Source organism: Panthera onca, chromosome A3, assembly GCF_046562875.1.
Source record: "Panthera onca isolate mPanOnc1 chromosome A3, mPanOnc1 haplotype 2, whole genome shotgun sequence".
NCBI classification, from domain to species: Eukaryota; Metazoa; Chordata; class Mammalia; order Carnivora; family Felidae; genus Panthera; species Panthera onca.
In genome coordinates, this window is record NC_138341.1 from 113,916,371 (window position 1) to 113,928,759 (window position 12,389).

Below are 12,389 nucleotides of genomic sequence, written 5' to 3' on the forward strand. Positions count from 1 at the left end.
ATCTGTACAAACACAAAAGAATCCATTTTCAGAAAAATAAATTACTAAGGGGAGAGGAAGAAAGGGTCCACTTTGTTTTTCTCAATAAATATGCAATTCTGCTCACCTAAGACTTGAAAGGTAATTATCTGGGGGTGGGATTCTAACATCAGGGTCCACGAAGATGATTCTAAATAGAGCTGCGTCCCCAGCGCCTCGTCAGGGGAGCCCCAGCCCTTCCAAAGCTGCCCCATGGCCTCTTCCAAGCAGGTCAGAGCACCCGTGTGGTGAGATTCCAAAAAAAAGTGTCCTTGTGCCCAAAGTCGCAGGTGCTTGGCGTGTGGCTAGAAACCGCTCTTTTGGATCCCACCTCTTTCAAAAACCAAAATGTACCAAGTGGTGAGGCAGGAGGCCGGGCCGGGCCGGCCTCCTTCCCTAGGGTAGTGCGCTTCAGGTGCCGCGGGTCAGTTCTGCTGTAAAATGAGGTTTTCCAGTTCGTCCGCGGAGCGCAGCAGGAAGGCCGCGGACTCTCGGTAGCCGGCGATGAGCTGCCGCACAGCGCTGATCTCCGTGGGGCTGAGCTGGGCGGTGGGCATGGTCCTGCTGGTGCTGTTGCTGGAGGGCGTGGGTGTGGGCGTGCTGGAGGCGGTGGCGGCCCCGCCTTTCATGCTGAGGTCGGTGGGCCCTGTAGAGGGGAGAGTGTGGGTGAGGAGCGGAGGCAAAAGGGGAGGCGACACCTCCCATGGCACCGGAGGCCATCACTCTGTGTTGTCTTGGGGGCTTGCTGTGACTCAGGCACTTGGGCCTCTTGACGGGTGTATGCCAGTGCCCGGAATGGGGCCTGGTACCAGCAGACGAAACGTGGGCTTCTCTGTTAACCCTCAGGGCGATCCTCAAGGAAGGGGACCTCCTCGGTGACATGGCGGGGGGGGGGGGGGAAGCAGAGACCTGGAGGTCGAGGTTTGCCAGAGACCACATGGTGAATGTGGGCCCTCGGCTCTGCCTTTAGGGCAGGGTGGGACGTGGTGGGGGCACGGGCTTTACATCAGCCAGCGTGGGGCTCTGACCCTCGCTCCCCGGCCCGTCTCCCACCTGCACGGCTCTCTGGGGACCCTCAGGCGGACAGCGCTCCCCTAACGCGCACGTATCCCAGCTCTGGCAGCCGGGCGAGGGGGAGGCCTCAAGGCAAAGAACTGCCCTGCCTCTCTGCACTGTGGTGAAGCAGAGCTCCCCCTGGAAGAACGGCCGTGGGCTATCAGCGTCTGCGTGCGCCGGAGAGGTGTGCTGTTCCTCCCAGCACCGGGAGGCTGTCCGGGAGATGGTAAGCACCTTGCAGCAGGCACCCGACACCCTGAGAGGCACGGGTGTGTGGAAAGCCCTGGAGTCCAGAGTGGAGCCGCACGGGTGCTCAGACCGGGGTGGGACTTCTGTCCAGATGGAGAAGGCCAGGTGCCCTGCTTGGCTGTGGGAGAGGTTGAGGCCAGGCCGGGCAGATGGTGACGGTGCCTTGCGGGGGCGGGGTGCCTGGCACGGAGTGCCACATGGAGGAAGGTGCTGTGGGTGCTAAGCCTATTTCCGAGGAGCCGCAGAATCCCCCTTCCTCTGAGGAGGTGTTCTGTGCCTGAGCGAGGGGAAAGTCCATGCTGTGGGGCAGGTGTGCGAGGGTCGGAGTGGTCAGGACAGGACCTAGGGGTGCTATCTGGAGAAGGCCCCTTCACCCTCCAAATGGTGGCGGCAAAAAAGGAGCCTGAGGTTTTCTGAAACAGACGGGAGGATGTGAGGCAGGGGCCACCAGGCCCTGTCTCCTCTCTGCCTTTCCCAGGCTACTCCACGGGTGCCTGAATGCAAGGCCTGCTCTGCCACTCTGCAGGTAGCTCAACGTCCCTGAGCCTCGGAACAGGAGGAGGCTGCTGGGAGGCTGAGCCCTGCCTGGGAAACACTCCGCGTGGCCGTGAGCTGCCAGGCCCACTGGGAAAGGGCTTCCAGACAGGTTTGGGGGGGGGGGGCGGCTTTCTGAACGGGCTCCCAGGAGACCTGGAGGCTCCTGGGAGTTGAAAAGCATTCTTGAGAGGTGTTGAGTGAGAGGAGGAGGAGCATACCTGGAGCCTCCTCGGGGGGCCGTCTCCCTGCTCCTGCCTACCCACCCTCCACCCCGGGTGGTCTCACCCTGGCAGGCAGGCGTGTGAGGCTGTCCTTGGCTATCAGCCGTTTCCCCACTACCCCGTGGGTTCTGACGGCCAGCTTCACTCACTACTGTATCTGCAGTGGCACTTTTTATGCTGCTGCAGAGAGAGAGATGGACAAGCTCCAGTCTGTGGAGACGTCGTGCCTGGAAGTGACCTGCTGGTTGACACTGGAAGCTGGACCTGCTGCTAAAGGAAGCTGGTGCAGCCCGAGTGGGGGGGAGGGGCCACCTGTCCCACGGGCTGCTTCCTCTTTGACCGGAGCACGTGGACATCAAGAAGCAGGTCCTTGGAACTGGCTTGCTAAGGACCGTCCTTGGAATTGAGAGTCAAAGGAGCAGCTAAGTCTGTTCAAATGAAATGCAGGAGGAAGAAGCAGGGCTGTGAGTTGCTGGAAACAGCAGCCAAGCAGGTGGTGGACTCCCCTGTTGTTGGCCAGAGGGCTGCAGGGGACAGGTAGGGGGCAGGGGCGCCTCCGCAGACTCCTGGAAGCTGCAGGGCTGCCTCCGGGCCAGGGGGGGGTTGGTTTCCCCTGGAGCGGCTCCCAGTCTCTTCCAGACAATGAAGGCCAGAGCCGCCTGCCACAGTTGGTGTGACTGGGCCCTGGGGTTCCTCTCTCTCCCATTGCCGAGCCTTGTCCTCTTGTCTCTCTTGGACAGTAGCTAGAGCCCAGAGAGGAGAATGTCCCTATTTCCTGCAGCCAGTCTGCTCTGGAGCCATCCTCCCACAGGCGCTAGTGCTGACACTCAGGTGTGGTTGCTGGAGGGGCAGGAGTGGGCATGAGATGCCCAGCACCCCAGGAGAGGGGGCCAAGCGGATGTTATCTAAGCTCATTTGCATCTCCCAATGACAACCTGATGAGCAACACGAGGAGCTCCGAGCGGCTAACACATCGCCCTGCCAAGGCACCGGTCTGACTGAAGGGTCCCTTGCAGGGCTGGCTGCTGCCGGGGAGGGCGGGAGGGCTGGGGCGGCTGCTTGTGGACAGCTGCTGGACTCCAACCCAGTGCTTGCAGGGCATGTGCTGCCCCAGGCCGGGAGGTAAATGAGCAGAGCTCTGCTACAGTGACCTCGCCACCCACCTCTAAGGAAGGAGGGTGCATACGGAAGGGAACGGAGGCCCCGGGAAGTACAAAGGGCAGAGCCAGTTGCCTCCCTCAAAGGAAGATCTGGCTGCTGCTGGAGCCTCTCTGGCAGGTGTGAAAAGGGCGCAGAGGGGAGCAGGCCCAGCGCCCTCCCTGGCAGCTGCAGCCCGGAGACGGGTCACGCTGCATGGACCAAGTCGGGGCTTGTCACCATAGCCTGCTGCCTGGAAATGACTGGGCCTCACGCTCCTCATGTATATCTAGGGGGGTCCTAACTTCTCTGCCCTGGGGCCTATCTTCAGATACTCTAATAGGGTCCCTGCTCAGGGGTCAGATGGCTCTTCTTCCTGGAAGAAAAGCCACCCTTCTGGGACAGTGGTCCCACCTCTCACTGGGGCTGGCCACTCCGGCTTCAGCTTCAGGGATTAAGGCCAGGCAGCCTCTTATTTTAGGTTAAGAGGCATTAGGAAGGGATGAGAAGTTAAGCCCAGGCAGGAATCTTCCGGGGACCTGCACACACTTCCTGGTGGCAGGGGGCAAGGTGAGCGGAGGGGGCTTGGGCTTCCTGCCGTGGGTACGGGCCAGCCCCTCCCTTGCTGCCCGGGAACGTTGAGGGGTCTCCTGAAGCCAAGGACAAGGGCTTGAGAGCAACTCTCAGGCACGTTCAGCCAAGACCTAGAACCAAAGTTCCCTGGCCTATGGGCAGTACTTTCCTCCAACCTACTCCTCAAGCAACTTGGGGTCACCCTCAGTTCTCCTCCTCCCCCCTCTGGCTTTGAAGGACCCTCACTGCACACAGCCGCTGCCTCCTGCCCTTCTGATTCAGATCTCACCACGAAGACAGAGCAGAGTTCACAGCCCTGCTTTGCTTAAAACCTATCAGTGGCTCCCACTGCATACACAACCAATTCCAAGCACCCAGCCCTGAGGTCACCGCCCCCCCCAACCTACTCCCCTCTCGTTCCCCAAGGCCGCCAGGCTGCTCTCCACCAGCCGAGTCTGCTCTTCCCCTGCTGCTCCCACCCCGGCTTCAAGTGGGGCCCAGCGTGAATGGGCCTCAGGTCCCCACGCTAGTTCCCACTCAGGGTGATGCCTAACTCCACAGGGAGGTCTGCGTCTTCTCAGGGACCGTTTCTCCGATACTGGGCTATGTCCTGTCTGCATCAGAGGCCCCTGGGAAGTACTGCAGGGGCACCAAGGGAATCACCAGCTTAAGGGGTTGGAGTTGGGGGAACAGAGAGTTAACTGTCACCCCAGGTGACCTAGATGGGGCTCCTAGATGGGGCAGGGGCAAGGGCTGAGGCCTGGAGAAGGCGAGGACCTGCCCAGAGCCACTAGACAGGACCCCTCTGCAGGCCACAGCTGCTGAACTGGGCCGTGCCCGGGCCTGATGCTGGCTCTGCTACCAACTCCGAGTGACCTGGGCCAGCGGCCACCTCGCCAAGCTCTGGTGACTGGGGGTAAAGCAGGTGTGTGGAGAGGATTCAAGTCAGAGCAAGACCTTGGCTGCAACTCAGTGCTTGCGATGGCCTGCGAGGAGCCGGAGCTGGGAGAGGCCCAGCAGCGCATCCAGTCGAGCGCTGGGGCAGCCTCCTCGGAGGCGAGAAAGGACTGGTATGCTCTGTTTTAACCAGCTGAGGTTTCCTCGCCGTCCAACCTGAGGACTGGCCAAGACTGTGAAACGGGCGGGTGTCTGTGCCACGCGGCCTCTGCCTCCCCACCTGCCCTGCCCCCTTCTCCAGGCTGTGATACACACAGACCTGGGTTCTGGTCAGGGAGCCAGAGAGCCCGGGTCCCCCCACTCACCGTTACTGTGATTTCCTGTTTGGAGGGAGGCAGGGGGCTGCAGGTTGCTGCCCAAGGCCCCGTAACCGCGGTAACTGTAGTTGAGGCCGCCGTTGACATACACGGGGTCCTGGGAGTAGGAGGAGGCTGGCAGTGAGTAGGTGGAGTGGGTGATGGCTGCAGAGTCCCGGGAGTGCTGCTTGTCCAGGGCAATGGGCTCATCCTGCAGAGTGGGAACCGAAGGGTGCTTTGAGCTACGGGCCTCTGCTCATCTCTCTGGGGGGCAGATTGGATCCGTTCCTGCCTGGCTCAAAAACCCTCTCAGAGGCCGGGCTCCCGAGGTCTGTGAGGCCTGTGTGACCGGGCCCTCTGACTTTCCACATCTGCCCCACCTCATCTGCCCCACTGCAGCTCCGTCTGGGTCCCAGGACGGCCTTTCCCTCTCTCCCTGTCCCCAGCTGTCTCCAGCATGACTGACGGTCACCCTCTCACCCCTGCCACGCCAGGAACAACGCCCGGGCAGCTGTGGGTAAGCAGGTACCTGGGAGGACTGGTAGATCTCCAGGCGCATCCTTTTGGCTGCTTTTCTCGTCTCGCTCTCGCAGGCTGCCGCCAGGATGTTTTCTGCCATGGCCGAGGTCAGGTGGGGAGGTGTGGGTCTCGTCTGCAGGCAGAACGGGGATGGGGCCGGTGCTGGGGCTTACCGAGACCCTGCCCTGGAGGTGGCTGGGACAGGGCTGGCGTGTGTGCTCCAGGACCGTGATCTATGGAACCGCATAATCTTTCTGGGCCTCAGCTTCCCTCCTCTGAGAATCAGGGATCGTGGTTCCTGCTCCCAGGGGCATCGGGAGGGTCAAGGGGAAGTGTCTGGCCAGGGGGGCCACCCAGGAGTCCCCGGGGGGGTGGCGCAGAGGGAGCAGGTGGACCGGGGACGAGGGGCTCACCATCTCCATGCCGTTCTTCTTCATGCGCCGGCAGGACTTGAGGTATGTGCGGATGCGCTTGCGGGCCCGCTCCTGGAACTCGGGAAACTGCCGGCTGCAGGACTCGATGATGGCCTGGATCTTCTCCTTGGGCTGCTTGGAGATGGGCACCATGCGGTCCAGGTTCTCGTCCACAAAGAGACGCACAAACATCTGTGGGAGACACCGGCTGTAGGAAGGGCCGCCGCGGCTGTGGCCCCGGCCCCCACCCCGCCCATCCCTCACGGCGCTCACATTGAAGGCCTTGAGGCGCTCAGGGTCCATGCCCTCAGAGTCGTTCATCTTATCGTTGTCCTCGTGGTCATCGTGGTCGTCATCGTCGTCATCCGCCGTGGGGGCCCGGCCCACCGTCAGGTCCTCAGGGCAGCCACTGACCTCGGTCTTGATGGAATCGTAGCTCCCGGAGCTGTAAGGGGGCGACTGAGAGAGGGCAGGGGCCGGAGGGTCAGACCAGGCCCGCTCGTGGTCTCCGACAGCCACGGAGAGCTCGGGCACCGGGATGGTGAGCGCACCTAACCGCCGCGCTAGCCACAGTTTCGAGGTCCTGTGTCACTTCCCCTCTCCACTCCCTTCCTCCGTGAATGGAGATGCCCGGGGGCAGCAGCAGGCAGGGCAGCAGAGGTCTGGGCCCGTGTGAGTGCTCTACTCGGCGGCAGCGCCCACAGCGTGACCCGCCGCATCGTGTGAGGGACGGGCACTCGTGGGAAGGGTTCCCAGCCTCTTCTGCTTCTGCCAAGGCTGGCTCTGGTTTTGGGGTTTTCCTCCCCGATCCCCAAGGAGCCGCAGCCCGAGCCGGCAACCGAGCTGTCACACAGGCAGCAAGTAAGCGCCGTCTGTCAGGGAGGAGGAACAGACGGGCTGGGAGAGGGAACCAGCCAAGGCGACAGGTCCATCAGGCAAAGCGCATTCCCGAAACTCCTGGGCTGGGGTTCCCCTGTCTGCTGCCACTCCTGGGGAGACACCGTGAGCCCCATCACGGGGAGGGGGTGTGTGCAGAAAGGGGGAGTGGGAACCAGGCCCAGCTCCCCAGGTAGTCACCGTGTCGTTCAGCAGAGGAGGGACCCAGCTGCCTACTCGCACCCCATGAACACCTCAGAGAATAAGCCTCTTTTTGTGGGGATCACAGCTCTCGCTGAAGAACAAACGGATAAAGATGGACACTGACCGGCGCCCGGTCCTGCTGCGGCTGCGGCCACCAGGACTCTCTGTGACCATCCCACGGGAGATGTGACCCACCTCCCAGGGCCCCCGGCCTGGTGCCCAACTCTTGATCCACACACAGACTTTAACGGGCAGAGACACCTAGGTCCTCCGGCCGGGTCACGACAGACTCGCAGTGGAGAGTCGAAAGACCTTCCAGGCCCTGGGCCAGTCCCATTCCCAAGCTGCTCCTCGGCCAAGTCCTCTGCCAGGGCCAGGGGAGACAGAAACCGTGAGACACAAGCTGCTGGTGGCACGGGTGCTCCCGTCTCACTTCCTCGGCCCACACACGTGGCCTGAGCTCACGGCGGCAAACTCCCCCTCTGCAGCTCTTTGCTCAGTGCAGGTGGCAGCTATGTCTGACCTCCGTGGCCTGAGCTCAGGCACACAGTGACAACCGAACACCCGCTCATCTGTACAGAACCTTCCCGTGAGACAGGCCATCAGAGGCAAGCACTGGCACCTGCCCTACGCCCTCTGCAGAAGAGAAAGGCCCAGGGAGGGGAGGGAAGCTGTGTAGGGGTACCCGGCTGGAGCGGAGGGGCATAGGGCTCTGATGAGTCACCTCTGGCCCTCCTCCGGCCCCGGCAGGAGAAAACGCTCCTGCACAGAGAGAGTTCAAGTGCCCAGTGACGCACCGCACCACTGCAGGAGACCCCCGTGGCCCAGAGGCAGCAGGCGCAAGCGGAGGGGGGTGGGGCAGAAAGCAGGAGGGAGTTCCCGGTGGTGGGGGGCACCTGTACGGGCCAGCCTTCCCTGGTGGCCACCCCCGCCTCCCATCAGCTTGGCCTACTGAGTTTCAAACGTTCACATCCCTGGGGCTTCAGAGGCCTCATTCTTTTTCCGCACCATCTGTAAAATGGGGACAGGCGTGCAGAGTAGCCGAGAAAGGTGGGGACTTGGTGCCAAAAGCGGCCACTTTGCTGCTGTAATTTGCAGCAGACTCTGTGCTGGGGGTTGAGGGAAATAGGCCACACGTCACCCGCTACCTTCATTAAGGTGGGGCCCACCCCTCTTTACAGATGGTGACACAGGCTCAGAGGAAGGAAGGCCTTGCTTGAGGTCACACACTGTGTGATTTCTTATTCCAGAGCCTTCCCAGGAAAATGACAGCAGCCACCTCCCTGACTTGGCGTCACAACTCTGGGGACACACAATGTCATTTCAGCCTCGTGCAGCCCTGACGTGTACAGGAAGCAGGGGGCTCACATCTCAGGCGGGCCCACAGCCCCACACACCTCAGGGGTGGTCTTCACCCCGTACTTGACGCGGCTCCGCAGTCCATCGGTGCCACAGCCGTCCGAGGGGTAGGATGGTGTGCCGAGTGCTGTGCCCGGCGGGAGCTTGTCACACAGGTTGATGGGCTGATCTTCGGAGGTGGCGGTGAAGTCCATGGGGGCCACGGCGCCGTTGCCATTCATCTCGGGGAAGGCGGGATCGCCCTGCGTGCTGCTGGACGTGGATGGGTTCAGGGTGGAGGAGCCATTGCCGCTGCCACTCTCAGAGGAGGAGTCATCTGGAACAAGAGGCCTGGGTGTGAGGCTCCACCTCAGCCCCTCCTGCCCCCTAACGCGCCCTGGGGGACCGCGGCCACGGCAGCCACAGGGAATACTTGCCCCGTCTTGTCCTCACAGGCGTCTCTGAGCAAGAGGTGAGCCCTGCTGTCGAAGAGGCTAGCTGTGCCCCTGCCCGATGGAGGGACAGGGCCCCTCTGCCTGAAGCAGGCCATCAGGAGTGGAGCGCCCGTAGTGATCTCCTGCACTCCACACCCGTGACACCACATCCAGGCTCGAGGGAGGCCCAGCCTCAAGGGCCCGGGACCGAGTGGCTGCTGCCTCAGGTCTGACCAGCCTGCTGCACGCCAGAGGTGCTTGGACACCCAGAGCTGGCTTGGGGCCTGACCGGCATCCCCCTCTTCCTCTAACTCGCCACTGCCCTGCCCCTTCACACCCTCTCCCCACAGTGGGCTCTCAGCTTCCTTCATCTGCCCAAGGAAAAAGGGATAACGCCTCCATTGTGACCTCCCCCCTCCTCCCCCAGTTACCCACTCTTCCCGCATGTGGGCCCTGCCTAGTCCTGGCAGCTTACACACAGACAGTGCCCCCCTCTCCCCCCAGAGCTGCCTTCTGTGCAAGGTCAGGTGGCCTTGGACATCCTGAGCCAGGGCTGCAGGCTCAGGGGGCTGCATTCCTGGCATCTCAATAGGCTGTCTCTGCTTTCCAGAGGTGACAACCCAACAAAGCTCTGCCGAGGGCGCCCCCTGCTGCGGAGAGCACAGTATTGCCTGGTGGACCTGGGAGGACAAACTTCAACTGAGGGGTTAGACATTTTCAGATAAAATTCCAGGCCCCTCTCCCCAATCCAGGCCCAGCCTCCTGCTTGATCAACTGAGACGGCGGAGGCCAAAGCAGGTTGAGCTCCCGGGGTCACGGCCAGGTGAGTACCGAGCGGTTCCCGGTGGCGCCCAGGTGCCCCCGGGGCTCGGCACCAGGACCCAGAGCTGGTGGGGGAGGGGGGAACCACAGTGAGCCTAGACCGCATCCCAGGCCACCCCTCTCCCCAGGCCAGGGTCGCGCAAGACCCCACCCCCACTCTCCCAGCCAGCAGATTATGAAGATTTAGTCCCCGGGGCTGGGCATTGGGCACGCGCACCGCCAGAGCGTCCCCATGGCGACCGAGCGGCTCTAGCGCCCCAACCAATCGCTGGCCTCCCGGCTGCCCGGGGGCGGGGCCGGGCTGCCCATCAAGCAGCCGAGCCCGGGGCAGAGGGGGATGGGAAAGGCCGTGGTGAAGTGGCACCCCTCCCCCCCTGGCTGCCGCAGGTCCCCTGGGCCAGGCTGCCCCTCCTTCTCCTCTTCCTCCGGGCAGCCACGGCTCCCTTCATCCTCCTGCAGGTCAGCTCCAGGCTCTGCTCAAAGCCGCCCCACAGCTCCCTGCTTGCTGAACGACACCCCAGAGTCCCTGTGCCTGCGTCCTTGCAACCTCCAGGACCTCACCACGCGTCCGCTGCCCCCCTCCTCCTCCATCACAGATGGGCCTGGTTTTCCTCCAGAAGGATCTCCAGCGACCAGAGCAGATGTTGGCGGAATGAACAAATTGCCCGGCAGTATTTACTGAGCACCTACTGCATGCCCGCACAGTCCCAGGCTGAGAAACAAAGTAACAATGACAACCAAGGTGCCAGCCCTCCTGGAGGGACAGATGCTCATTACCAAACCACAGGAAAGTGGCTGCCCTCCCTCCCTTCATCACACCCACCTCCACCCCACCCCTTTCCAGCACCAGCCTATTCTTGTTCCATAACCTTCCTGCTCTCCAAAGACCCCTGAAGACTATCCTCCAGACTCCCGCTGGGTGTGTTCTTAGTCCCCTGACTTCTGGAGTCCAGACCCCACCCTCCTGGCCACCGCGGGACCTCACATCTCCAGGCCTTTGCTTGGGCTCAGGCTCTGCTGCCTGCCTGCCATGTTGCTTCTAACTCAGAAAATTTCAGTCTACCTTCGAGGCCTGGCTCAATGCGGCCTCCTCAGGGCAGGCCTCCTCTTCCACTGTCCCTGGGAAGGAGTTACAGCCCAATGCCCGTCCTTCCTGGGGATACTTCGTGCCTCCTTTGCCTGGCCCAGGGTGAGTTCTGACGGCTGCCTACCTCCCACCTGTTGCCAGAGAAGCCCCCACACATGCAGGAGCCTCTTCTGGAGCTGAGGAGCTGGAAGGCAGGGATGGGCACCCATACTGACTGATCACGTGAACCCGTTTGCTCTGGCAGGTGCCCATTCTTGGCCCACCTTATAGGTGAGACTTCACACCCTGGCATCATTCCTAATAGGCCAGCTGCTTGACCTTGGAGGGCTTTGGCTTCCTCTTCTGGAAGGAGGGGTTGATAGGAAGGCACCATGCTCTGCACACAGTGAGCCAACTGTCCCAACGCAGGGGCGTCAGGCCCACGGCCTCCTGCGGTGGTGCCACACCCCTGCACAGGCCCACGGGTGGCACCCCAACCACCTGCCTCTCTGACTAGGTTTCGTCGTGGGAGGACGGACCTCCCTCGCCCTACACCTATGGTGGAAGGGGGAAAGGGGATGCGTGCCTACTCCCAGCCTCCCACAGCTCAGGAGCCCAGGGTGGCCCCAGGGCTGTGCATCCTTGCTGCTCGGCCAGACAGCCACAGGCACTGGCTCCGACTGCAACGCAGCACCCTCTTCCCAGTACTCCGAGGCTGCTCTCATCCAGTAAGGGAAGTGGCTGTGCAGGTGGGACCAGGAGGTGCCAGGAGTCCAGACCAGGCATCCTGAGTTTTTAGAAGAAACCAGAAATCTGCACCATTATGTAAATATCCAGATTTTAAAATGTTAATGACTGACCTACATTGTTTCCATTTTGAAAGACCTTGCCAAACCAAATGTGGTCTATCCATGCAATGGAATATTGTTCAGCCCTAAAGAGGAATGAAATACTGTCACACGCTACAACACGGATGAACTCCGAGAGCATTATGCTGAGTGAAAGAAGCCAGACACAACGGGACAAATACTGAATGAGTCCCCTTCCACCCAGTGTGTGGATTAGACACATGCATAGAGACAGAAAACGTATCAGGGCCTGGAGGAGGCGGGACAGGGAGCTACTGCTTAATGGATATAGTTTGGGGTGAGGAACACTGTATTTTAGAAATAACGGTGCTGGTTGCACAACACTGTCAATGTCCTTAATGCCGCTGAATTGTACGCTTAAAAATGGTTAAAATGTAACATAAGATTTTTATGTTATACATATTTCACCACAAAAGTCCCCCCAAAACCAAAAGAACCCCAAAACCTTGAGCAGGCCAGCGGGCCCCAGTTCACAAGCTCTGTTCCCACCTCCTCCCGCCACAGGCCAAGGCCCTCCCACCTCCGCACCTCGCCCGGGGGCAGGGAAAGCCAGCCACACACACAGCCCACCTCGAGCGTGTGCTCCCCCGTCATCCTGCCCTTCATCCTGCCGGGGCCACCCTCAACCCGCGTGCCGACCACCCGCAGCGCCACCCTCTCACGGACTGCCTCCCACTCGGGTCCATTTTTTGCCAACTGGAGAGGCCGTGGGTTTTAGGCAGAATGCAGAGGGGCCGTGTCACCTTGAAGATGCCACTTTACCTCCTTGAGCCTCGGTTTCCTTTCCAAATGCGTCTCCTGTCA

General features: G+C 61.5%; 1 protein-coding gene across 8 annotated transcripts in view; it reads right to left on the reverse strand.

Moving 5' to 3' along the window:
• Nucleotides 1-12,389, reverse strand: part of NOL4L (nucleolar protein 4 like) — a 124,028-nt gene continuing 111,639 nt past the window's right edge. For all 8 annotated transcript variants that reach the window (XM_060615143.3, XM_060615165.3, XM_060615173.3 and 5 more), the window contains 6 exons: nucleotides 8,454-8,731; nucleotides 6,250-6,435; nucleotides 5,977-6,168; nucleotides 5,574-5,696; nucleotides 5,054-5,255; nucleotides 1-664 (listed from right to left, as the gene is read on the reverse strand). In XM_060615143.3, coding sequence (XP_060471126.1) covers nucleotides 444-664; nucleotides 5,054-5,255; nucleotides 5,574-5,696; nucleotides 5,977-6,168; nucleotides 6,250-6,435; nucleotides 8,454-8,731 — 1,202 coding nt within the window. In that variant the 3' untranslated portion in view covers nucleotides 1-443. The remainder of the gene's footprint in view (nucleotides 665-5,053; nucleotides 5,256-5,573; nucleotides 5,697-5,976; nucleotides 6,169-6,249; nucleotides 6,436-8,453; nucleotides 8,732-12,389) is intronic.